General features: G+C 39.1%; 3 protein-coding genes and 1 pseudogene across 3 annotated transcripts; 1 reads left to right on the forward strand and 3 right to left on the reverse strand.

The window, feature by feature from the left end:
• Positions 1 to 2373: 2373 nt before the first annotated feature.
• On the reverse strand, positions 2374 to 3731 carry LOC121650540 (trace amine-associated receptor 13c-like). Its single transcript, XM_042002095.1, has 2 exons — positions 3350 to 3731; positions 2374 to 3184 (listed from the first exon to the last, which is right to left on the reverse strand). The coding sequence occupies exons 1-2, from the start codon at positions 3520 to 3522 to the stop codon at positions 2374 to 2376; spliced, it is 984 nt and encodes a 327-aa protein (XP_041858029.1). The 5' UTR covers positions 3523 to 3731.
• Positions 3732 to 5404: 1673 nt separating this feature from the next.
• On the reverse strand, positions 5405 to 6881 carry LOC121650234 (trace amine-associated receptor 13c-like). Its single transcript, XM_042001630.1, has 2 exons — positions 6709 to 6881; positions 5405 to 6294 (listed from the first exon to the last, which is right to left on the reverse strand). The coding sequence occupies exons 1-2, from the start codon at positions 6879 to 6881 to the stop codon at positions 5478 to 5480; spliced, it is 990 nt and encodes a 329-aa protein (XP_041857564.1). The 3' UTR covers positions 5405 to 5477.
• Positions 6882 to 11536: 4655 nt separating this feature from the next.
• LOC121650232 lies at positions 11537 to 12970 on the reverse strand (annotated as a pseudogene).
• Positions 12971 to 17970: 5000 nt separating this feature from the next.
• On the forward strand, positions 17971 to 19267 carry LOC121650228 (trace amine-associated receptor 13c-like). The gene is made up of 2 exons (XM_042001625.1): positions 17971 to 18207; positions 18361 to 19267. The coding sequence occupies exons 1-2, from the start codon at positions 18032 to 18034 to the stop codon at positions 19172 to 19174; spliced, it is 990 nt and encodes a 329-aa protein (XP_041857559.1). The 5' UTR covers positions 17971 to 18031; the 3' UTR covers positions 19175 to 19267.
• The last annotated feature ends 5730 nt before the right edge of the window (positions 19268 to 24997 follow it).

Here is a 24997-nt window from a genome sequence, read left to right on the forward strand (position 1 = left end):
CAGGCAAAGCAGCAGGACCGGATGGGGTGAGTCCCTGTGTCCTGTGCCTCCCAGCTCGGTGGAGTCTTACACTACATCTTCATGATGTGTCTGAGTCTACAGAGTCCCAGTGCAGTCAAAGACATTGTGCCTTGTTCCTGTACCAAAGACCCCATGTCCCAGTGGCCCCCAAAATTACAGACCTGTGGGACTGACTTTGCATGTCATGAAGACCCTTGAGAGACTGATACTGGATCAACTCCGACCCATGGTTAGACTACATATAGACCCCCTTCAGTTCGCATACCAGCATCGTCTCACAGTTGAGGATGTCATCATCTACCTGCTCAATCGTGTCTACACCCACCTGGACCAGCTGGCAATCACTGTGAAGGTTATATTTTTTTACTTTTCCAGTGTATTTAATACCATCAGGCCGACCCTCCTGGGTGAGAAGCTGACAGCAATGCAGGTTGATTATTCACTTGTGTCCTGGATTGTGGACTACCTGACCAGAAGACCACAGTGTGTGCGCCTGCAGCACTGTATGTCAGACACAGTGGTCAGCAACACTGGAGCACCACAAGGGACTGTCCTCTCCCCCGTTTCTTTTCACCCTCTACACATCTGACTTCATCTACTGCACAGAGACCTGCCACCCTCAGAAGTTCTCTGATGACTCTGCTGTAGTTGGATGTATCAGTTGAAGAGATGAGGTGGAATATTGAGCTGCTGTGGACTCCTTTGTCACATGGTGTGAGCAGAACCACCTGCAGCTTAATGTAACAAAGACTAAGGAGCTGATTGTGGATTTTAGGAGATTCAAAACACCAGTGACACCTGTTTTAATACAGGGCATCAATGTGGAAGTGGTGAAGGATTACAGATACCGTGGAGTGCATATTGACAAAAATCTGGACTTGGTTAAGAACACTAACGCACTTTTTAAGAAGGGCCAGGGCCATCTCTATTTTTTGAGGCGACTAAGGTCGTTTAACATCTGCCAAACACTGCTTAGGATGTTTTATGAGTCAGTTGTGGCCAGTGCTATCCTCTATACTGTTGCAGCTAGTTGTTGGGACAGCACGCTGAGGGTTGCAGACACAAACAAACTGATCCACAAAGCCTGTAACATTGTGGGGGTGGAGCTGGACTCTGGGAGTGGTGTCTCAAAGGAGAATGTTGTCCATAATAAAGACAATAGTGATCAATACCTCCCACCCGCTTCACAACCTGCTGATCAGTCACAGGAGTACATTTAGTGAGAGACTGATACCACCTAAATGCTCCACTGAACAACACAGGAAAAAATTCCTGCCTGTGACCATCAAACTGTACAACTCCTCCATATAGCAACAACATCCACTGTTATACATTTGCATTTACATTTGACTGTTTATCATACTGATAAAACTGTACATATTACTCACTGTCAGGATTTATCCCATATGTTTATATAGATTATTGTAACTAATTTGTAATTTTTCTCGTAATTTATCTTATTATAATTTCTATCTTTATCTTATTCTTTCTTTATGTCGTATGGAGCGACTGTGTGCACACAATTTCCTCTGGGATTAATAAAGTATACTGACACTGATGCTGATTCTGAAAATAGTCAGCAATATTTCTTTGGATCTGCACATCTATTATGTTTGTAAGAATTGTCAAGAGACCAGATGCAACACTTTTGAAAAAACACATGTTAAATTTTATTTTTTTTAAATCTTCTATCCCACATATAAAACGATGATGCCACTGTGGTAACCTAATTATATTTTAGAATTTTTAGTAAGATAGTTTAAGTGAGGTAAAGTGGCTGAGACTTTGTGTGCTTATAAATGTAGCAGGGACAAGTTTCTGATCTGCTAAATTTGCTTTACACATTCAGTTTTGTTGAAGTGACAGTCTGTTCATAAGCAAAAACAGTAAACCAGTTAAGCAGTCTTAGTTAAATGATGTGGTGGTGTGCACAGGACCAGCTCAGTAGTTGTGAGAAGGTGGGAGATGTGATTTAGGAAGCAGTGGCAGGTGAAATGATGGTACAGCTTTAGCCTGGTATTGATCAAACTGTCCTTATCTGCAATAGTTTGCACAGGTCCTGGAAGGAGGATGTGGTCAGGAGCAGTCAGCCAGTGCTGCAAGCCCTTTTTTCCACTTTCCAGTTTTTTCATAAGACAGTTTACCCAACTGCAGCAAAAGTATTTATATTTATTTCTATTTGACTAAACTGAACTTTCTGATAAAAATGAAACAGCAAAGGTGTACGTCTGTACGCATGAAGATGCAATAAAATATTCTGCATGAACAAAAAAAGAAAAGATTTCAACCTTTTTAATTTTTGATTTTGTACTACAAAAAAAAAGACACAAATACATTAGATGTTATATCTTACTATATGTTGATCTCACAGGAGTCAGATTGCAGAATCTGAAGAGTGATAATGAATTTTACTGCTTTTCTGAACCAGGGGTAGAACATTGCATAAATAATAGGGTTCAGACTGGAGTTTAAGTAGAATAGAAAAAACACATAGGATGCATATGAGCCACTGAGCAAATCATCTCCTGCAAGGGAAACGCTGTAATATGGACAAAAACATAATAGAAACACAATTATCAGAACACCAAGGGTCCTGGCTGCTTTCAGCTCAGATTTCCTTATTATACTTAGTGAGAGGTTGAGTGGAACAGATGTAACATGAGAGTGCATGGCACGAGCCTGAGACACAGCCACCACAAATACTTTCATATACAGAACTACAATGACAGAAACCGGAGCAAGAAAGGTTATAAAAAGGTCAACAGTTCCTGCAATATATTCAACAACAATTAAACATTCTCCATAACAGGAATTATGCAGACCTGGTTGAGTCAGGTCACCCTTAACGATAATACTGCTGTAGAGAGCAGAGCACAGCCAACACAGACAGACACAGACTTTAACTCTTCCTTCTGTGACTCTACTTGAATAATGTAGAGGGTCACAAATGGCCACATACCGATCAACTGATATGAGCACCATGTCTCCTACTGAGGCAGAGGTAATGATGTAGGACACATAATTATACAAAGCACACATGAGGTCGCCAAGATACCAGCACGCTGTTTTTCGAATGATTTCTCCTGGCATCAACAGGAGACCCACCAGAAAGTCTGAGACAGCCAGAGAGAGGAGGAGGATGTTAGTGGGTGTGTGGAGCTGCCTGGAAGGAGACAGAAAAGCATCATTAGACCAGTAAGCTTTCATATATTCACAATAAGACATCCAAATATTTAATAATTCAATACAATAATAATAATTCAGTACATGTTGTAGCAGCTCTACAATCAATGGTTAGATAATTAAAGAGGAAGAAATCTGTATCTGCCTGAAGTAAGAGACTGAGATGATGACGAGCAGGTTGAGAACCACAGTGATGAGAGAAATGGAGGACAGCATGATTTGAAGGATTATGGCTTCAGTCCGTGATGAAGTAGGCTTGATGCAGGAGCTGTTGGAAAACTGTGGAAAGCAGAGTTCTGGTCTGACCTGGACGTCCATCTTCAGGGATCTTCACAGAGCTGCAGCTCTGCCAACTTATGTGCAAAATCTGGTTATATAACCAATGCCTCTGACCTTCTCACACCTCCCCTTCTCTCTATTGGACAATCATGCCTCCACTGTAACTCTCTTCACCAAACACAGGAGCCCTGAATACACTGACCAATGAGTCAATAAGTTCTTCTGACCTTTTTGGGTGTATTTAACTATTTTTTTTTTTCAGTTGACATCACCTGTTAATATATATTTTTATGTCAACAGTGTTATAATGTATGTATATAGCTATACAGAGACATCCCAATATTTAGTTTCGTACCTTAGTAAGCTTTCAACATTATTACACAAATGATCCGCCTCCCCATAAAAATAATGGTGGGACCTGAATGAACATGAACATCAGAGAAAGACTGAAGTCTTTTGGACAGCAGGACAGAGACAGACAAGTAGCTACTTTCTTTTAATATATTTTGGTCATTTATCTTGTGATATTGTCCACGACAACACTGTTACATAGAAAAAATATACAAAAGGCTTGTGTTATTTCAAGGATATGTAATATGTCATGCATGCCATGTGTTTATTCCCAACCTCATCATGTCTAACCTTGTTACATGTGACTGTAACAAGCTTATGAGATTGAGACAGGGCTGTAATTTTAACATTTTAATTGTTAAGTTATTTAATAATTTAAAATAATTATAATTATATTTAATTATCATTCTCATACCACACGTATACAGAATATAACATTTGTTCTATATTAAGGACATTATTTTGAATTTGTGGATGAAAAGGTCTTAAGCTATTGCTACAAAATTCATTTCATCTTTTAAAAATTCTTAAACATAGATCAGTCAGTCAGTCAGTCAGTTAATCAGTCAGATAGATAGATAGATAGATAGATAGATAGATAGATAGATAGATAGACAGACAGACAGACAGACAGACAGACAGACAGACAGACAGACAGACAGACAGACAGACAGACAGACAGACAGACAGATAGATAGATAGACAGACAGACAGACAGATAGATAGATAGATAGATAGATAGATAGATAGATACTTTATTGATTCCAAAGGAAATTTGAGGACTTAAATTTCATATGAAATGAACATAAACAATAAAAACAGAGTAAAGTGAGATATAATGGTGTGAAACTGAGTGATGTTAGGTACAAAATAAGTATGTGCATAATCATGTAAACACAATGAATATTTACAAGTCAGGCTGAAAGTGGCCTGTACATAAAGTGGCCTGCAGATGTCAGTCTTTTACTTTGTCCACATGCTATCTGTGGCGCTATGGTGTGAATACAGATTGGATCACAATAGATTGGCTCAACTCGATTATACCTAAAGTGCCCTGAGATGACATTAATTTGTGCAATGCAAATAAAACTGAAAGTTTAATTAAACTGTATAAGAATCAAGAATAAATCAAAGAGTCATTAAAATGAGCATTTCATTATTGACAGAGATTTTTAAAGACACATGAAGGAAACTCTTACAGCATTTTAGGCTCTATCTGTGTTATCTAAATTAAATTTAAATTATTTAAATATTAAAGTTTCCAAAGAGAACTGTTCACTTACGACTGCTTCTCATTGCAACACTGCATGTGTGACACCATCGCCTGAATATCTACTCTCCCGGTTTTAGCAAAAAAAGGTGATCATGGAGTAAAATAAATCCAGAGCAAACCAAACATCCCTAAAGTGCATTTTAGTCAACATTTCCATATAGCCATAATGATTTAAATCCCCAGAATTATCACATAAACCAAATTAATAAAATATTAATAAAAATGAAGCAATGAACAGTTTTGTCTTTATCTGCGACAACAGATGGTCAATGATGTCATTTTGGGTATTTATGAGTTTGTTTTAAAATGATTCAGGAATCAGAACATTGGAGAGGAACATCATGTTCAGTGTAGTTTCTACACAGTGTCTCTAGAGCATTTTAGTCTCACAGGATCCAGGCTGCAGTATTTTCAATGTAATAATGAGTCTAATAGCTTTTCGGAACCAGGGGTAAAACATTGAATATATCACAGGGTTTATACAAGAATTTAAGAAAAACATATTGACCACATAAGACTCAGATGATACATTCATTAGGTAATCCCCTAATAGAGAGACACAGTAAAATGGACAGAAACATATTAGAAACACAACTACAAGAACACCAAGAGTCCTGGCTGCTTTTAACTCAGATTTCCTTCTTGTTGCAGTCACTGAAGCCTGGTGGCTGATAATAGTGACCTGAGAGCGCATGGCCCGAGCATGAGACACAGCAACCACAAATACATTCATGTACAGAACTACAATAACAGTAACTGGAGCAATAAATGTTATCACAAGGTCAACGACTTTTGAACTATAATCCATGAAAGGTACACATTTTCCGTAACAGAAATCATATTGCCGTGGTTGTTTCAGGTCATCCTTTAATATGACACAGCTGTAAAGAAGAGAGAAGAACCAACACAGACAGACAGAGAGTTTGACTCTTCTCACAGTGATTCTGGTGGGGTAATGCAGAGGGTCACAAATAGCCACATAGCGGTCCACTGATATAAGCACCATGTCTCCTATCGAAGCGCTGGTGATGATGAAGGAAAAACAATTATACAGAAAACACAAGAGGTCCCCAAGAAACCAGCAAGAAGATTTTCTAAAGATCTGAGCCGGCATCAGCAGGAGACCCACCAGAAAGTCTGAGACAGCCAGAGAGAGGAGGAGGATGTTGGTGGGTGTGTGGAGCTGCCTGAAAGGAAACAGAAAGGCATCAGTTAATCAACTAAACCAAAATCTACATGATGGCAGTTTGTCAGCAGCTTCTAAAACAAGCCAAATCTTCATCTTAGAAACATGTATGACATCTGAACAGTCAGAGAAGATAAATCACATGTCAGACCTCTCACATTGAAAATGATGTTGCTCTGGTCAGATATCCTGTATGATACTAAGACAGCAGACACAATACTAGGAACCTGAAACCGAAGTAACTCAATGCATTCATGTTTCATCATGATTTTATCTCCATATCATGTCACAACGTGAAACACTTCAACTGATGTTAAAGTTAAAGTAAGGCGGTTCGACACAACCAAAGCATCCTGTTATAGAGTTCTCTGTTCTCACAAATAACACAAAGGTTTGTTAGGATGTGGATCTTTGCCTGAAATGGGAGACTGAGATGATGACCAGCAGGTTGAGAGCTGTAGTGATCAGAGAGAACGACGACAGCAGAGTGTTAACAAGCACAGCTTCAGACCAGGGAAGAGTCGGCTTTCTGCAGGAGGTGTTGAGGAGTTCTGGAAAGCAGAGTTCCACTTTTTCCTCCATCTCCATCATCTGAGAGAGGAGGACAGCAGGAGCTGCAGAGCTGACAGCTCCCTGTCTAAAGCTTTCAGCGCTCATGCAGCTGATTTATCTCTTTTGGTAGTCCTAGTTGTTCCTCCCCTTTGGTTTACTTGGTCTCCACTGGACACATGACAAACACTGCATCTTCATCTCCAGGTGTTTGTTTATCCAACTGTAGCCTATGTTGTTTGTTGACAGCCTGGGACTGTTTGTCAGCTTCTTACAGAGTGATTGGCAGTTGATTGCAGGGCAGCTGTCAGCATATTCTGTATCTCTACATCTCGCACAGCACATCGGAAAATGCTGCCTGGTCATAAAGAAAAAGCAGTCCTTAACCACCTCTCAAGTAGGATCACACACGTGTGCGCGCACACACACACACACACACACACACACACACACACACACACACACACACACACACACACACACACACACACACATTTAATAGTGCCTTCACTGACTGAAATGACAACTTTTAGGACCAGACTAACTTCAAACCTGGGAGATGCAGGATTCAGAGCGATTCTCAGGCTGTGGAGCAGACTGCAAGAACCTGCAAACACCCATCATATTACACTGTATGCAACTGTTATGACAGAGAATGTAGACCTACAACCTCTGCTAATTTCTCTTTGAAAGAACTACAACATGCTGTAAAGATCCATTCTTACTCCATCCATCCATTTTCTTTACTTACTTGTTCCAGTGCAGGGTCTCTGGGGCTGGAGTCCGTCCCTGCAGCTACTAGGCAAGAGGCAAGGTGGACAAGTCGATCTCAAAGCCAAATTTAAATGCAAAATCTAATTTTATATGCTATCAAACAAAGCTTTGAAAATGTTGTTCTGTAGTAAAACTATCAGTTGTTTCAGGTGGTATAGGGCCGAGTACAGAAACGTGCAAGTTATCAGAATATTGTATAAGCCACCAATGGCCCCTGACCACTTGGTCCGTCTTCAATATAACCCTCTAAAAAGAAATCTGGTAATTTTAAGGTCAATTTGTTTACAAGAGACATCCTGCAGTAATGTTTTTGGCAGGTAAAACATCAGTAAATGCCTGTATTAAGATGTTGAAGGGCATTTCACAATAAGAATCATGATCCCAAAGGATTTTTAAATTCCTGCTGGACTCATTTTATTTATTTATTTATTTATTTATTTATTTTTAGTTCTCAAAACGAGGAAATGTCCAGGTAAAAGGGGAAGTCTGGTCACCTAACATTGCATGTGTACCAATTATTATTGCTTTCAATTAATTGGCATTATTAAAATAATAACAAATGAAATATAAAATGTTTTTCTTAAGTCATTACAAAATATGCCAATAAACCACAAATGTAATATTATCAATAGTTCACAGGTATTTTTGTGGAAATGGTGCAAAAATGTCTACAGAGCCTGAGAGTGTCTGCAACAGATACCTCATGTAGGATTATGAATGAATTATGTATCAATCATGGAATCAGTTTGTTTTCAAGTTCCCTGCCATTTTCTATTTTTCAAGGTTACATGAAGACTTGAGTAGCTTCTAAACCAAGCGGCATGCATGGTGTACCACCAGATATAGCAACACCATCTTAGTGAAATAAATAAAATTCCCTTAACCTTATACCAAAAAGTTCTATTATGGTCTCATCTGACGACATGACATTCTCCCAATTCTCCTCTGGATAATCCTGATGGTCACTGGCAAACTTTAGACAGGCCTGGACATGTGTGATGACATAGTGTGTTACTAAGAGTTACCTTTGTGACTGTGGTCCCAGATCTCTTTAGGTCATTGACCAATTTCCCCCGTGTAGATCTGGGCTGATTCCTCATCATTCTCAAGATTATTCATACCCCACAAGGTGAGATCTTGCATGGGGCCCCAGGTCAAGGGAGATTGTCAGTGATCTTGTATTTCTTCCATTTTCTAATAAATGCCCCAACAGTTGCTCTCTCCTCACCAAGCTGCTTGTCAATTGTAGACAAGCTCATTCCAAGCCTTGTGCAGGTTTACAGTTTTGTCCCTGGTGTCCTTGGACAGGTCTCTGGTCTTGGCCATGGCGGAGATTGGAGTCTAACTGTTTGAAGGTGTGGACAGGTGTCTTTTATACAGATAACAAGTTCAAACAGGTAATACAGGTAATGAGGATGAGTGGAAGATAGAAGAGCTTCTTGAAGACGTCACAGGTCTGTGAGGGCCAGAGTTCTTGTTTGTTTGTAGGTGCTAAACACTTATTTTAGACAAGAATTTACAAATACATTTTTTAAAGATCATACAATGTGATTTCCTGGATTTTTTTTTATCACATTCTGTCTCTCATAGTTGAAGTGTACCTATGATCAAAATTAGACCTCTCATCTTTTTAAGTGGGGTAACTTGTACAATCAGTGGCCGAAAAATACTTTTTGCCCCTGTGTGTGTGTGTGTGTGTGTGTGTATATATATAAATATATATATATATATATATATATATATACACATATATATGTGTGTGTGTATAATATTTTGGCCCACCATTTAGTTGGTCAGAAAAAGTAGGGCCCCAAATGTAGTTGCCGACCCCTGTTCTACACAGCTTTCATCAGATGGGAGGTCGGGGCGATGGATTTATAGTAGCTTGGTCCCTATAGGGTGGGCTTTTTTTGGGACCCAATACCACACAGATCATTGTATACATTTACGTACTTTCTCATCACCTCAACCAGCTGTTCATTAAAACTAGCCGTTTGCATCAGGGGAAATGCAGAGGCCAAAACTTTCTGCTTCTTTCCTTTCTGCGTTAACACCCACCTCAAATATCCGACTAGTCACAAAAGACTTGTTGGAGACCCAAGAAGAAAGTTCTGCACAGCTGATGCATCGTGAACAAGCCACAAAATTGTCACCACTTACGTCTGCGAGAGAAAAATGATCTAATTTTGTTCTTGTGGCGTCGAGTACAAGAAAAGAGTTCTTGGTTCTAGCAGAGTATGTAACAGCTTTAAATGATGCAGCTGAGAGGAGATGAATGAAAAGGTGGGAGCCTGGTTGATGGTAAGATTGGGAGAGGGGACAGAGTTCAGTCTATTGAAAAACCGGTTGAGCTTGTTTGCCCAGTCTTGTCCCTGAATAGCGGCTTGACCAGCCCACTCTTTTGCTGCGGCCTGAAATGTGATTCTGTGGTGTAACAGAGCTGTCAGTTAGGACGTGTCTACACAAGTAGGCCTACACACTCCTGTTTTCCTCTAAAGTTGTGCTTAAATAATAAAAAATTGTAAATTTTGGTCTGTGTAAAATTGCACATCAAATGCATTTTGTATTTTCTCTGTGAGAATACAAGTTACAAGAAATATGAAACGTAATTTATGAACTTATTTATGAATTTATCACACAACAGCTGTGAAACAACTGTCAAAAATACAAATCTGAATGAAATGATGTCAGGCAACATTAAACAGTACACGCATTTGTAAACAAGGTGGGTATTTTTTAAACCATACCAGGGATGGTGAAAGCAAAGCTTTGTGAAGCAATGAATCATGGAAATATGAGATTCATAGTTCCATATTTTCCCTACAGAACACTTCATTTTCAGACTGTAGGCTTACTGGTGTAAAAGTAGAATTGGAGGCAGAACCTTCAGTTATTTGGCCCCTTTCTGTGGAACCAGAAAGATCAGGGTTTAAACTTTCTGATTTGATAAAGCTTATAGCTAGGACTGGCTTGCTGATCCTTAGCCATCAGCCTAGGATGCTCGGGGATGTCCCATGATGCACTGATCTAATCTCTGCCCTCTTCTACCGCTTTTTACCTTCCATATAAAAAGAAATTAAATTTTTGTTGTCATTAGCATATCTTTTTTTTTTTCTTTATTATTAGGTATGTCTGACCTAGAGGTATGGTAATTGTTGATCCCTCTTTTCTGTCCTCCCCACCTCTAACCACCTCTAGTTGAGGCAGAGAGCCACTCTTCCTGGTTCTGGATCTGGTCCTTTCCACTCTCAACTGCTGGCCTGACAGGGAACTAAATAAGCATGTGTTTCTATGTAGTTCCTTGGTTTCCTTACCCAAGCATGTTTTTCTTTCTTAGAAAGAAAGAACACAATTACAATAAACTGGAGTAATGTGAGTTAGAATTAATTTGATTGAATATTATTATGATTGTATCACTTTGAATTAAACTGAACTGGATTATAATTGAATTGGTGTATTTGTTTAATATTTATCTTTGGCCATGTCATATTCCACATGTTTGCCTAAATAACCTGAAAATCCATCTTGGATTTTACTGAAATTGTGTTTATAGAGTAAAATAAACAAAGAAGAGCACAAACACATCTCAGGTGCATTTTTGTCAAAATTTCAATAAAGTCATGATTGTTTATGTTTTTTTCAAGATCCAAGAATTATAAATAAAAGCATTAAGTACAGTCTCCTTTAAATCAGTCATGGATAAACACTGTAATTTCGGTGTGTAAATGAGGTGTTGGTTTTAAATCTTATAGAGGTTTTTATCTTTTAGACATTTAAATCTTTTAGGGGTGAGATAACAGGAAATTACTACGAATTGAGAGACACACATATAAATAACATTTAAGCTTGATTACATTTTTAGACCACTGGATTTAAACAAACATTTTGAGGCTGTTGTTTCTTCAGTTGCATCAGTGTCTTTAGAGTATTTTGGTCTCAGAGGATCCAGGCTGCAGTATCTGCAGTGTAAGGACGAGTCTAATAGCTTTTCTGAACCAGGGGTAAAACATTGAATAGATCACAGGATTTAGACAGGAGTTCAGATATAACAGATAGTAAATAAGGGATGCAAAAAAACTTTCCAACATATTATCCTCTGTAAGTATGAAAAAATGATGTGGGCAGAAACATATTAGAAACACAACTACAAGAACACCAAGAGTCCTGGCTGCTTTTAACTCACATTTCCTTCTTGTTGCAGTCACTGAAGCCTGGTGGCTGACATTTATGAGCTGAGAGCGCATGGCCCGAGCATGAGACACAGCAACCACAAATACATTCATGTACAGAACTGCAATAATAAAAACTGGAACAATAAATGTTATAATAAGGTCAATAACTTTTAAACTGTAATCCATGAAAAGTACACATTCTCCATAACAGGAATCATGTTGCTGTGGGTCTCTCAGGTCCTCCGTTAATATGACACAGGTGTAAAGAAGAGAGAAGAACCAACACAGACAGACAGAGAGTTTAACTCTTCTCAATGTGATTCTGGTGGGGTAATGCAGAGGGTCACAAATAGCCACATAGCGGTCCACTGATATAAGCACCATGTCTCCTATCGAAGCGCTGGTGATGATGTAGGACAAATAATAATAGATAGAACACAAGAGGTCCCCAAGAAACACAGCAGGAAGATTTTCTAAAGATTTCAGAAGGCATCAGCAGGAAACCCACCAGAAAGTCTGAGACAGCCAGAGAGAGGAGGAGGATGTTGGTGGGTGTGTGGAGCTGCCTGAAAGGAAACAGAAAGGCATCAGTTAATCAACTAAACCAAAATCTACATGATGGCAGTTTGTCAGCAGCTTCTAAAACAAGTCAAATCTTCATCTTAGACACATGTATGACATCTGAACAGTCAGAGAAGATAAATCACATGTCAGACCTCTCACATTGAAAATGATGTTGCTCTGGTCAGACATCCTGTATGATACTAAGACAGCAGACACAATACTAGGAACCATGAAACCGAAGTAACTCAATGCATTCATGTTTCATCATGATTTTATCTCCATATCATGTCACAACGTGAAACACTTCAACTGATGTTAAAGTTAAAGTAAGGCGGTTCAAAACAACCAAAGCATCCTGTTATAGAGTTCTCTGTTCTCACAAATAACACAAAGGTTTATTAGGATGTGGATCTTTGCCTGAAATGGGAGACTGAGATGATGACCAGCAGGTTGAGAGCTGCAGTGATCAGAGAGAACAACGACAGCAGAGTGTTAACAAGCACAGCTTCAGACCAGGGAAGAGTCGGCTTTCTGCAGGAGGTGTTGAGGAGTTCTGGAAAGCAGAGTTCCACTTTTTCCTCCGTCTCCATCATCTGAGAGAGGAGGACAGCAGGAGCTGCAGAGCTGACAGCTCCCTGTCTAAAGCTTTCAGCGCTCACGCAGCTTATTTATCTCTTTCTGGCAGTCGTAGTTGTTCCTCCCCTTCAGATTACTTGGTCTCCATTGGACACATGACAAACACTGCATCTTCATCTCCAGGTGTTTGTTTATCCAGTTGTAGCCTATGTTGTTTGTTGACAGCCTGGGACTGTTTGTCAGCTACTTACAGATTGGCAGTTGATTACAGACTAGTTGCCATGATATTCTGTCTCTTCTGGTTTAGTGAAAACTGTCTTGTCATCAGGGATAATCTGGGACAAAAAAGCAGCTTTGTCCCAGTTAGTCCTACCTTTACTAGAACAAATACAACTACCACCAAAGCTCTTAATATGTGATTTCACAACTTAATACCAGTAAAAGAAGAATACTTACAATGGTGAATAATAGCAAAATTCTCCAAGTAATGATTGGAAACTGTTTTTCTTATTGTAGCCATTCAAACTTTATGAAAGATACAGTCTTCCTATAAAACAAAGCATTTCTTGTCTATATTTAACCACGTCCTCACATGTGCAGTGATAGAACAACTACTAATACGCTAGGTGTCAAACTTCAGTCCTTGAGGGTAACTTTCCTGCAGGTTTTTGTTGTTTCCATGCTCCAACACATCTGATTGAACTTCAGGGGTCATTGTGACACTGTGACACCTCTGTATTGTGTCCCAACTGACTATGGAAGTCCTCACGGACAAGAGCAAAAAAGTATTCTGGTCATCCAAGTGAGACTTTTTTTGTCATGAACCTCAAAAGTCAAATCGAAGAAGAGGAAAAATAAATGTTTGTGTAAGACTCTTTTCTGCCACACACAGGAATTAAATTGAACCACTGCCCTTCAATGACATCTGGCAGAATAAAGCCTTATTTATTTCTCTGAAAATGGAACAAAATACACATGTATATGATGGGTATTTTTCCATCATAGAATAAGACACAAAGAACTCAGAGTGAAGTCAGCTTCATTGCGATGGGGAGAGACGGTGGTTCAGCACTCAGAGAGTGTCTGGTGTCAACTCAGAAGTCTCAACCCCAGTGCACCCTTTTTATTGAGCAGCTATCACACTTCAGTAGAGCAAGCAAAGTTCTCGCAAACTTCAAACAGGGAAACACATCAGCATACAACACTTTATGACCCTTATCACACAGAGTTGTGACCACCACATCCTGTCCTCTGCAGGGTGGGTGAGACCGCAAATCATTACCCATCCTTAAGGGAGAAACTTTAAACTGTTAACTTTAAACTGTCAACTTCTGCTTACTCTAACATTTCCCTCCTGTTTGACATTTAAAGTTATCAATTCTAAGCATTAACCAAACATAAATCAAAACATAAATCAAAAATATGTGAAGAAATGCAAATATAAAACGAAGTCCACTTTTCAAAGCATCAGACTGTATCACTTGTCTTCACATTTTCAATACAGGCATCATAACAGTGAACATTACAGACCTCTGTCTGTAGCATCAACTGGGAGTGGAGCATACTCCCGTGACAACATAAGTTGTTGCGCATAAGCATGTGAAATTGCTCGAGAAATCATGGATTTAAGACATGGAATCACACAAGAAATCAGAATGCAAAACAGAATCAATACTGATAGGAATGGAGCACACACCCTTAATATCACAGTCCACCATGGTCCACTAGTAAGCCATGACCAGAAACCCCACTCAGGGGGTGGCGCACGATCTGCAGCCATACTGTCCCTGAGATTCTACAGGCCAGCCATTGCCTGCGCCACATCTCCATTAACTTCATCAGGAATATAGGTACAGCAGGTGGTATTTATCATCACGCAAACGAATAATGCAAAGGACAAGGTGGTGAGACATGCTACAGTCACAGCGCACGCGTAGGTCCAGCAGCAGTGACGCCTTGGTCTACGTCTCTGCTCCAGCGCTTCATCCTTTGGGGCCATCTTCCTGATGTACCCATGGAGCTTGAATGCTTGAATGTTTCATCTTGAATAGTAGCCCTGATGCTCACTAGTCCTCTGCTATATTAGGGCTGTCAAAAATAATGAGTTACAGGTCTTAACTAATTTATGTAGTTAATTACGTTAATATTTTTAACACAATTAACGGCATGACAAGCCCAATACATCCATCATTTCTCTGGCGAAATGGAAAAGATGAGCCACACCCGCATTTTTCCCGCATTCTTTTTTAAATTTATCCTGCATTGTGCACCAACGTGTCAGTTCTAGTGGCTCTCTGGGTATCTGCTTGTACAGCAGCTGCTTCCTCTCTCTCCTCTCATGTTCAGTGCATCATGATGGTGATCAGCTGATAACCTTTTCTCTCTTGTTGCGTTTGTTTATGGCTGAGAAGGAGGAAACTAGCAGTTCATGGTTCACACAGTCATGTATTTACCCCATAGTATTGTTTTTGGCTGGACCTTCTCTAACACAGTAGCTGGCAGGTGGTAGACAGGGTTTTTGCTTCAGCTGTACTTTAACGTCAGTCAACACATTTGGTGGCTTTAATGACAGAAATTATCACCATGGAGATATTTATAAGATGATGACATTCTGAATTATGATCTAGAACATGGTAAAGATGATGGTGAACAAGTTCATTACATGCTGCATTTACTGACCATTGGACATCTGATGTTTACCCAAGAGAAGGTCAGTTAACACTAAATATTTGTAGCATTGGCTATGCATCGGCATATAAAAACTCACAAATGGTGATTATTCATGATTAATATTAATATATAGCTATTTAGCTAGTGTCTTATTATGTTGTGATGGATTACAGAAAAGATCATAAGTGTGGAAATTTTAAATTGATACCCCTAATTAGGTAAATTATTTCCAAGATACGGGTCTGTCATTCCGACAATAAAAACTCAGTTGCCAATAAATTAAAAAGTGAAAGAATAAAGGCAAGGCAAATTTATTTACATAGCATATTTCATGTACAAGACAATTCAGTGCTTTACATTAAAAGCATCACAGCGGGATACAGAAAGCTGTGCATTAAAAACAGATTTAAAAAATAAAAGAAATTAAATAAAAGAAAGAAAGAAAGAGAAAACTAAATAAAATAGATAAACATCACAAACTAAAGTTCCAGTGTGGGGAATTAACATTTGTTCTGAATGAAGGAAGCAAATAGAAAAATTTTAACCCTGATTTAAAAACTGCTGAAAGTTTCAGCAGACCTGGTGATTTTACTGGTGCAGTGTTTGCTCTGTCCTCAGCAGCTGATGTATAACAACAACACATCATCAACGCTGAGGCATTACCAAGCCAAACATAAAAACATGCATTCATTTTTTATAGTGTTTAATTAGAACAACATATCCAGGGCCGGGGGGGAGCTGGACCTATCCCATATCCCTATTATGCGGTAGAAAAAAAAAAAGCCACGGCAGCGTTGTTAAACATTGACTGTGTAAAGCTTACAGCAGATATGTGACGTCAGTAAACATGGATGCAAGGGATAAAGTTAAAAAGCTGTTATATGGTCCATCTCAAGCCTCACCAAACTATGTTTTTTACCAGTGTCCAATGCAAGTAAAAAGAACATTATTTATACTAACGTGCTAATGTGAAACATTAAGATGTGTTTGTTCACTGCATGGCTGCATGGTGCTGTAGCACTGATATGGTTTATTGTGGTAACCTCTAAATCATTTTTGCTTTTATGTGGATGAAATGGTACATGGAGTTTAATTTGGTGCTCAAACCTAATGCAGTTTTCACAAAAACCTGTCTCGAATGAGCAGCAGGAAAGGAAGCCAGATACTCAACATGTTGCGCTGTCAAGCATTCTACTTGTTTTACTGGGTCCATTTTTTTCTTTTTTTTTCATTTTATTTATTTAACAGGGACAGCACATGTTAAGAAACAAAGATAAAAATCAGTGTAAATATGTCAGGGTTAGCCAAAAGGCTAATTTTCACCCGTAGTCCCTGGCCAGATCTTACAAGGCTACCTGACTGATAAAACATTATAAAAATACACTATGAACACACACATGTAGACAATTACTAAAATAGTACATAATCAGTAACAAACCTACAAGAAACATATATCATAGGTTCATGCAACATCAGGATGAAAAAATGAAAAACATATTAAGAGTAACAATGTAGGTATCAGTAAGCCACTTTTTTTACTGGTTTTCTGATATGACTTGGAATAGAGTTTCACTGCTTCAAGGGTCTTATTGAGAAGGAGGACTGACAGAAAGCACATGTCTGAGATGGAATGATACAGTCCCGTCTTGTCACCCCTTGTCATCCGGAGTGAGTCTGAGTAAGTAAAGTTACAGAGTATGGGGGTAGCCCGACCATGGAGGATTTTGTAAACAAGACATATGTTTGAATAATATCAAATTCTCCTAACTAGAACTCATTTGATTTCACAAGGCAGGTGAACCGCAGCAGGGGACACCTGCGAGTGAACCAAGGACGCCGGTTTTCAGGTAAACCAAAGTTTGATTCTTTGGTTCACACCAGTTTTAAAGTGCATTCATATTATGCCAAACACACTGTATTCTCTCTGCTTTGTTGAATGTCAATTCTCAGGTATCGTCAGGTGCTGAAACATGATTGGCTCTCTAACCAGGAAGTAGTAGGGCAACACAAGAAACAAACATATCTTTCTGTCACATGGTACCAAATTTGGAAGGCTGTAATATTATTGTTGAAGAGTAAAATTTTTTATTTTTTAATCTTTCCCAAAACCCTGCTGACACATTATGGTTATAATATGGGTTTATATAGTTTTCACATATAGTTTCTTTCATAAATCTTTATTTGTTTGTAATGTGTAATATACCAGAAGTTATTTCCCTGCATAGACATAGTCATAACTCAGAGATGGAAAAAAAAAAGATGTTTAGAGAGTGAACTGGTTTCTAAGACAACAAAAAGTTGTGTAATGTGAGGTAAGAGTGATGACAGTGTTCTACAGAGAATAAAGGTGGAGAGAGGAGGGACGATTGGAAAAGATAAATCAGCTTTAGGACAGAGTTTAGGTCAGAGAGCTGCTGGAGCTGCAGCTGTCTGATGATGGAGCTCCAGGACGGAGCTGAACTCTGCTTTCCACAACTATTCAACATGTCCTGCAGGAAGCCGACACTTCGCTGGTCTGAAACTGTGCTCCTGAAACTCTTGCTGTTCTTCATCTCTCTGACCACCATAGCCATCAACTTGCTCGTCATCATCTCAGTCTCCCACTTCAGGCAGAGATTAACTTCTAAGTAGAATCTAAACTATATGAAAGTCTATGAATAATGTTATATGGTTATATTAACATAATTTGATTATGTAAACTTTTCATTGCTGATATTTTAACATAATTTGTTGGTACTTAATGTTTTTCTGTCTCCTTCCAGGCAGCTTCACACACCTACTAACATCCTCATCCTCTCTCTGGCTGTTTCTGACTTACTTGTAGGTCTTGTGTTGATGCCAGGAGAAATCTTTAGATACACATCCTGCTGGATTTTTGGGGATATCGTGTGTGCTTTATATTGGCATCTGGCCTGTCAAACTCTCACTACTTCAATCAGCACAATTGCTTTCATATCAGCTGACCGCTACATGGCTATTTGTTACCCTCTGCATTACTCCAAAATAATCACTTCAACAAGAACCAAATACTGTGTTTGTCTTTGTTGGCTTTGGTCTTTTGTCTTCAGTATGTTCTACGTGAAAGATGAGCTGAATCAACCAGACACGGCTAATTCCTGCTTTGGAGAATGTGTGCCTAAATACAACTATATTACAGTCACTGTTGATCTAATTTTGACCTTCATATTTCCAGTTACTGTGATCATAGTTCTGTATATGAGAGTATTTGTGGTGGCTGTGTCTCAGGCTCGCGCCATGCGCTCTCACATTACAGCTGTTACAGTCCACCATGCAGTGACTTTATCAAAGAAATCTGAGCTGAAAGCAGCCAGGACTCTTGGTATTCTTGTCATTGTATATTTATCATGTTTATGCCCATATTACTGTTACTCTCTTGTTGATGTTAACATGATGAATCATACAGTTGCAACATTTTTGTTATTTCTGTTTTATTTTAACTCCTGTCTAAACCCACTGATCTATGCTCTGTTTTACCCCTGGTTCAGAAAAGCAATTAAACTCATTGTCACTCTGCAGATCCTGCAGCCTGGATCCCGAGAGACCAACATACTGTAGTGTAGAGAGACTGGAGTTGTGTTGGTCTCATCAACAATTATGTAACAGAGCAGGGCGGATCTACAGCGAGCAAAAGGTCAACTGTCAAAAAGCCTCATTGAAATAAAAAATGGATTCACAAAACATAATAACATAATAATAAAAGTCTGCTTCCCGCTCCACGGCCACATGCAGTGGTACATTACAGACATGTAGCAGACAGTCTGTCTGCAACCCGGCAGGGTGGAGCAACTTTCTTCAGGTGAAGTCAGTTTCTGCAGGTGATGTTTCAACACAAAGTTAATGAAATGTCTGCTGAAGAATTCCCTGAAATAAGTAGAAGAAGATATAGAGATCCATCCAGTCCATTATTTCTTATTTAAATCAGATTATAATGTGGATAATTAGTGTTCTGGAGTTAATTTTTAGAACCCATAGAAAATGTTTATTGATTAATATCAAAAAAAAAAAAAAAAGTTTCTAAAAAAGAAAAATCAGCTGTTCTTTTAAAAGATGTGAGATATTTTAAAACCAAGTTTCAGAACAAAACTGTTGAGAATGATGTGTTTCGCTCAGTTTATGGAACAATCTGAATAAATAAACTAAAGAAATGAATGAAATATTGTCTTTAAAATAAGTTATTAAAGCTGCTTTGAAAAGAAAATCTAATAAAAGAGTTCATTTGTTTTGGTCTGTTTTACTCTATGAAGATCTGGAGATAGCAGATGAGGTGTAAAACTAAACATCTGTTGGAAATATAAAGCATGTTGGTCCACATCAATTTTTTTTGGTTATATTAATCATTTGTATATGGGGGCAGATTATAAAAGTTTTTTTTTTTTCTTTTCTTTATACCCCATTTTGTTTAAGTGTCATACGTAAGGGGTATAAAATAAATTAAATAAATAAAAAGTAAATTTTGATTTAGGGCAAGGCAAGGCAAATTTATTTGTATAGCACATTTCATGTACAAGACAATTCAAAATTGTCAGGCAGATCCAGAAATGTAGCAGTCTGTGCAGGGAGTATATATACACAGATGACCAGGTGCAGATGTGGAGCGCACCTGAGAGGATGGAGCAGGCATGACAAAAAGTGCTTTACATTAATCATTAAAAGCAGGGGTGCCCAAGTCCGGTCCTTGAGATCTACCATCCTGCAACTTTTAGATGCAACCCTTCTCCAACACACCTGAATCAAATGACTGGCTCGTTACCAGGCCTCTGTAGAGCTGAATGACATGCAGATGACATTTGATTCAAGTGTGTTGGAGAAGGTTGCATCTAAAAGTTGGAGGATGGTGGATCTCGAGGACCGAACATGGGTACCCCTGATTAAAAGCATTACAGTGGGGTGCAGGAAGCAATAAAAAGTGCATTAAAAACAAAAACAAACTTTAAAAGAAATAAAAGAAATTACATAAAAACAGGCACAAAATTGGTTAAAAGGCCTAAAATAAAGTTCCAGTGTGAGGAATTTAACAGTTGTTCTGATAAAAGGAACCAAATAGAAAACTTTTTAACCCTGATTTAAAACTGCTAAGAGTTGCAGCAGACCTGCAGTTTTCTGGGAGTTTGTTCCACATGTGAGGAGCATAAAAACTGAACGCTGCCTCTCCACATTTAGTTCTGACTCTGGGAACAGAAAGTAGACCTGACCCTGATGACCTGAGGGATCTAGTTGATTCATAACGAACCAGCATTTATACTAAATACGCAGCACTGTATATGACTACAGAAGTAAAATATTATTTCTAAAAGAAATAATTAAACCTTTTTTAAAAAATTGGATAATGTTAATTATTCAGCACCAAGTAACTTGGATACTGAAATACTCTTTGAGCATCATTACAGGGTGTGCAGAATTATTAGGCAAATGAGTATTTTGACCACATCATCCTCTTTATGCATGTTGTCCTACTCCAACCGGTACAGGCTTGAAAGCCTACTGCCAGTTAAGCATATCAGGTGATGTGCATCTCTGCAATGAGAAGGGGTGTGGTCTAATGACATCAACACCCTATATCAGGTGTGTATAATTATTAGGCAACTTCCATTCCTTTGGCAAAATAAGTCAGAAGAGAGATTTGATGGACTCTGAAAAGTCAAAAATAGTGTGATGTCTTGCAGAGGGATGTAGCACTCTTAAAATTGCCAAACTTTTGAGGCGTGATCATCGAACAATCAAGCATTTCATTCAAAATAGTCAACAGGGTCGTAAGAAGCGTGTTGAAAAAACAAGGCGCAAAATAACTGCCCATAAACTGAGGAAAATCAAGCGTGAAGCTGCCAAGATGCCATTGGCCACCAGTTTTGCCATATTTCAGAGCTGCAACATCACTGGAGTGCCAAGAAGCACAAGGTGTGCAATACTCAGGGACATGGCCAAGGTAAGGAAGGCTGAAAAACGACCACCACTGAACAAGACACACAAGATAAAACGTCAAGACTGGGCCAAGAAATATCATAAGACTGATTTTTCTAAGGTTTTATGGACTGATGAAATGAGAGTGAGTCTTGATGGGCCAGATGGATGGGCCCGCGGCTGGATCAGTACAGGGCAGAGAGCTCCACTCCGACTCAGACGCCAGCAAGGTGGAGGTGGGATACTGGTATGGGCTGGTATCATCAAAGATGAGCTTGTGGGACCTTTTTGGGTTGAGGATGGAGTCAAGCTCAACTCCCAGTCCTACTGCCAGTTTCTGGAAGAAACCTTCTTCAAGCAGTGGTACAGGAAGAAGTCAGCATCTTTCAAGAAAAACATGATTTTCATGCAGGACAATGCTCCATCACACGCATCCAAGTACTCCACTGCGTGGCTGACCAGAAAAGGTCTAAAAGAAGAAAAAATAATGACAGGGCCTCCTTGTTCACCTGATCTTAACCCCATAGAGAACCTGTGGTCCCAAATCAAATGTGACATCTACAGGGAGGGAAAACAGTACACCTCTCTGAACAGTGTCTGGGAGGCTGTGGTTGCTGCTGCACGCAATGTTGATCGTGAACAGATCAAGACACTGACAGAATCTATGGATAGCAGGCTTTTGAGTGTCCTCACAAAGACAGGTGGTTATATTGGTCACTGATTTGTTTTTGTTTTGTTTTTGAATGCCAGAAATGTATATTTGTAAATTTTGAGTTGTTATATTGGTTTCCCTGGTGAAAATAAATAGGTGACATGGGTATATATTTGGTTTTTGTTAAGTTGCCTAATTATTATGCACAGTAATAGTCACCTGCACACACAGAAATATCCTCCTAAGATACTAAAACTAAAAAGAGCCCCACTCCAACTTCCAAAGATAATCAGCTTTGATATTTATGAGTCTTTTGTGTTCATCGCGAACATTGTTGTTGTTCAATAATAAATTTAATTCTCAAAAATACAACTTGCCTAATAATTCTGCACACCCTTTATAGTTTATTCTCATAGCTGTAATGTGAAAAGCTTAAAAAGCTGAACTTATGTGGAGCACTGCTATGTAGCTTCAGGCTAACATCATATTGATAAAATTTACTGACAGTGGTAGTTAAATGCATGGGAAAATAGTCTCTTCTACAAATATGCAGTCAAATGTCAATATTTTAAAGGATGACTAATTAGGAACCAACTTTAATATTTACTGCAAACTGGTGTAGTGACACTGGTGATACATGTGTGTCTGGAAAGATATTTTAAACCTCCCACAGTGACCTGAAGTTAGGCCTGAATGATATGGAAAAAATCTAATTGCAATTTGTCTTATCAGTCTTGTAATTGCGATTTGTTTTGCAATTTAATCTTTAAAATTCCAGCCTCTTGTTAATCAAGAAATACATTTTCTACATGAACGCAGAACTGTCCCCCTCAAATTTAGTTCTATGAACTGCCCTTCTCCAGGGGAACTGTTTCATTTTGCATTTGCACATGAGGGAGGCGGGATCGATGTGATGCAACCGTCTGCGACAGTGACATGTTACTTTAGCCCCACACAACAACAAAAGAAAATCCACGAAAAATAGAAAGAGGAAAACAACAGCACCACAAAGCTAATATGTAAAGCAAAGCGGCTTCATGCTCTGCATGATGGGAATATTAATGATGGACCATCAAATAAGGCATCTAATGTTGTCAAGAGATGAAGAATCCAGCAGCGGGCGATTCATTTCTCTGGCTGGAACCTTCTTCTGGCAACCTCTGGGTGGGTCCGGGATGGTCTTCGTGGTGGGTTGACTGGGGCTCGTGCTCAAGGATTGCTGCTGATCACCCAGGTTTCTAATCTGTCTCTAGTCTCCGTAGAAGCGTCATTGCATTTGTACACTCATCTCTGATCACTCCTCTTACTCTGCATGCTGACACAGTCACTGAGTTGTGCACTGGCTTCGTACACTAAAAGCTACGTTGTGTTTAGAAGACCCTGATGATTGTCAGCTTTGTTTTCTTGTTAAAACTATAGGAAATTCTCCGTTGTGTGTCTGTACAGGTGTAGCAGCTGGTTGTCTGGTGTTAGGTTGGATTGAAGGGTTGTTGCCTTTTATCTGTTGTCTTTTCCCTTTTGTTTTTACTCTCCTTTTTACTTTTGTTCACTATTCTCCTTTTTTCTGTCTGACATAAATTTTGTAAATCAACATAAATTAATAAGATTAAAAAATAAATCTTTAATAAAAATATCATGATCATAGGGTGACATATACCCATAAAGCTCACCTTGGCAAAGAAAATTTGTATGGCACAACACTGGGGGAAGGAGCCCGAGCTGGTACACAAGGTTGAGCGGTTCTGGCTAGGTATAGTTGGACTCACCTCGACGCACAGCTTGGGCTCTTGAGAGATTGTCCTCAAGAAGGACAGGACCGTCTTTCATTTTGGAGGCGCTCCCAATGAGAGGCGCCAAGCAGGTGTGGGCATACTCATTGTCCCTTAACTTAGCTTCTGTACATTGAGGTTTACCCCGGTAGATGAGGGTGGCCTCCCTCCGCCTTCGGGTGGGGGAAATGGTCCTGACTGTTTGAAACAAAGAAAAAGCTGCTATGTATCTGATGGCCGTACAGACCACTGTCGTTTTGTGCACTGCTTCATTGTGTATTCTTTCCAAGAATGTACATTTTCATCTTCACCACCGTCGCAATGTTTGCTACCATTTGAAACTGACATCCGAACAAGGTGAACTTTAAATTCTGGACTGTCCTCTAGTGAATGTATCACACAACAACCATGCCAACACAAAGGATCCATGGGAGTGTGTGGGCAGCAATGTTTGACTTGTTTAACACAGATGTAACTATTTAAGTACCTATAAAAGCATAAATCAGCTTCAAGGCTGAGGTCATAGTTGTCAATCAGCAAAGGTTGAAGTTCTGCCTCCATGTTGGGAATGAGTATTTGCCTCAAGCAGAAGAGTTTAGGTATATTTGGATCCTGTTTGTGAGCAATGGTAGATCTTGCTTTCTTTTATTCATCCATATCTATTGTGACACATTAACAGTGTAAAATTATATGATGAAAGATGAAATGTGTGTAAATGACACCAGAAAAGTGTAAAAAGGGATGTTATAAATGAGGGTCCCAAGACTGTGGCTGCAGTCCTCAAACTGCAGCCTACAGTACTATAAAAGCTTAGGATCTAGAACTTATTTCTTACTGCATATCTGAGTTGTGGGTCTGCTGTAACATGAACGCTGAATCCCATTTCACCCCTTGGTCCTACCACCTAGCCCTGCTCCTTCGTTTTGGTAGGGTGTCCCAACTTCTTTTAAGACAGAGGGGTAGAGGTAGGTGGTAGTGCTATATACCCCTTCAAACGAAGAATTTTCAAAGGTGCACGACAACACAATAAAAAATGCCACAAAGAAAAAGAGAGTAGGC

The sequence above is a fragment of the Melanotaenia boesemani genome, chromosome 12, assembly GCF_017639745.1.
Source record: "Melanotaenia boesemani isolate fMelBoe1 chromosome 12, fMelBoe1.pri, whole genome shotgun sequence".
Taxonomy (NCBI): domain Eukaryota; kingdom Metazoa; phylum Chordata; class Actinopteri; order Atheriniformes; family Melanotaeniidae; genus Melanotaenia; species Melanotaenia boesemani.

Excerpts from the sequence above, each read along its gene's own strand:
- LOC121650540 (XM_042002095.1), bottom strand. The coding sequence starts at position 3,522 with ATGGACGTCCAGGTCAGACCAGAACTCTGCTTTCCACAGTTTTCCAAC. Across the intron at positions 3,185-3,349 it reads ATCTCAGTCTCTTACTTCAG|GCAGCTCCACACACCCACTA; the intron begins GCAGATACAGAT and ends GTCTCCTTCCAG.
- LOC121650228 (XM_042001625.1), top strand. The coding sequence starts at position 18,032 with ATGATGGAGCTCCAGGACGGAGCTGAACTCTGCTTTCCACAACTATTC. Across the intron at positions 18,208-18,360 it reads ATCTCAGTCTCCCACTTCAG|GCAGCTTCACACACCTACTA; the intron begins GCAGAGATTAAC and ends GTCTCCTTCCAG.
- LOC121650234 (XM_042001630.1), bottom strand. The coding sequence starts at position 6,881 with ATGGAGATGGAGGAAAAAGTGGAACTCTGCTTTCCAGAACTCCTCAAC. Across the intron at positions 6,295-6,708 it reads ATCTCAGTCTCCCATTTCAG|GCAGCTCCACACACCCACCA; the intron begins GCAAAGATCCAC and ends GTTTCCTTTCAG.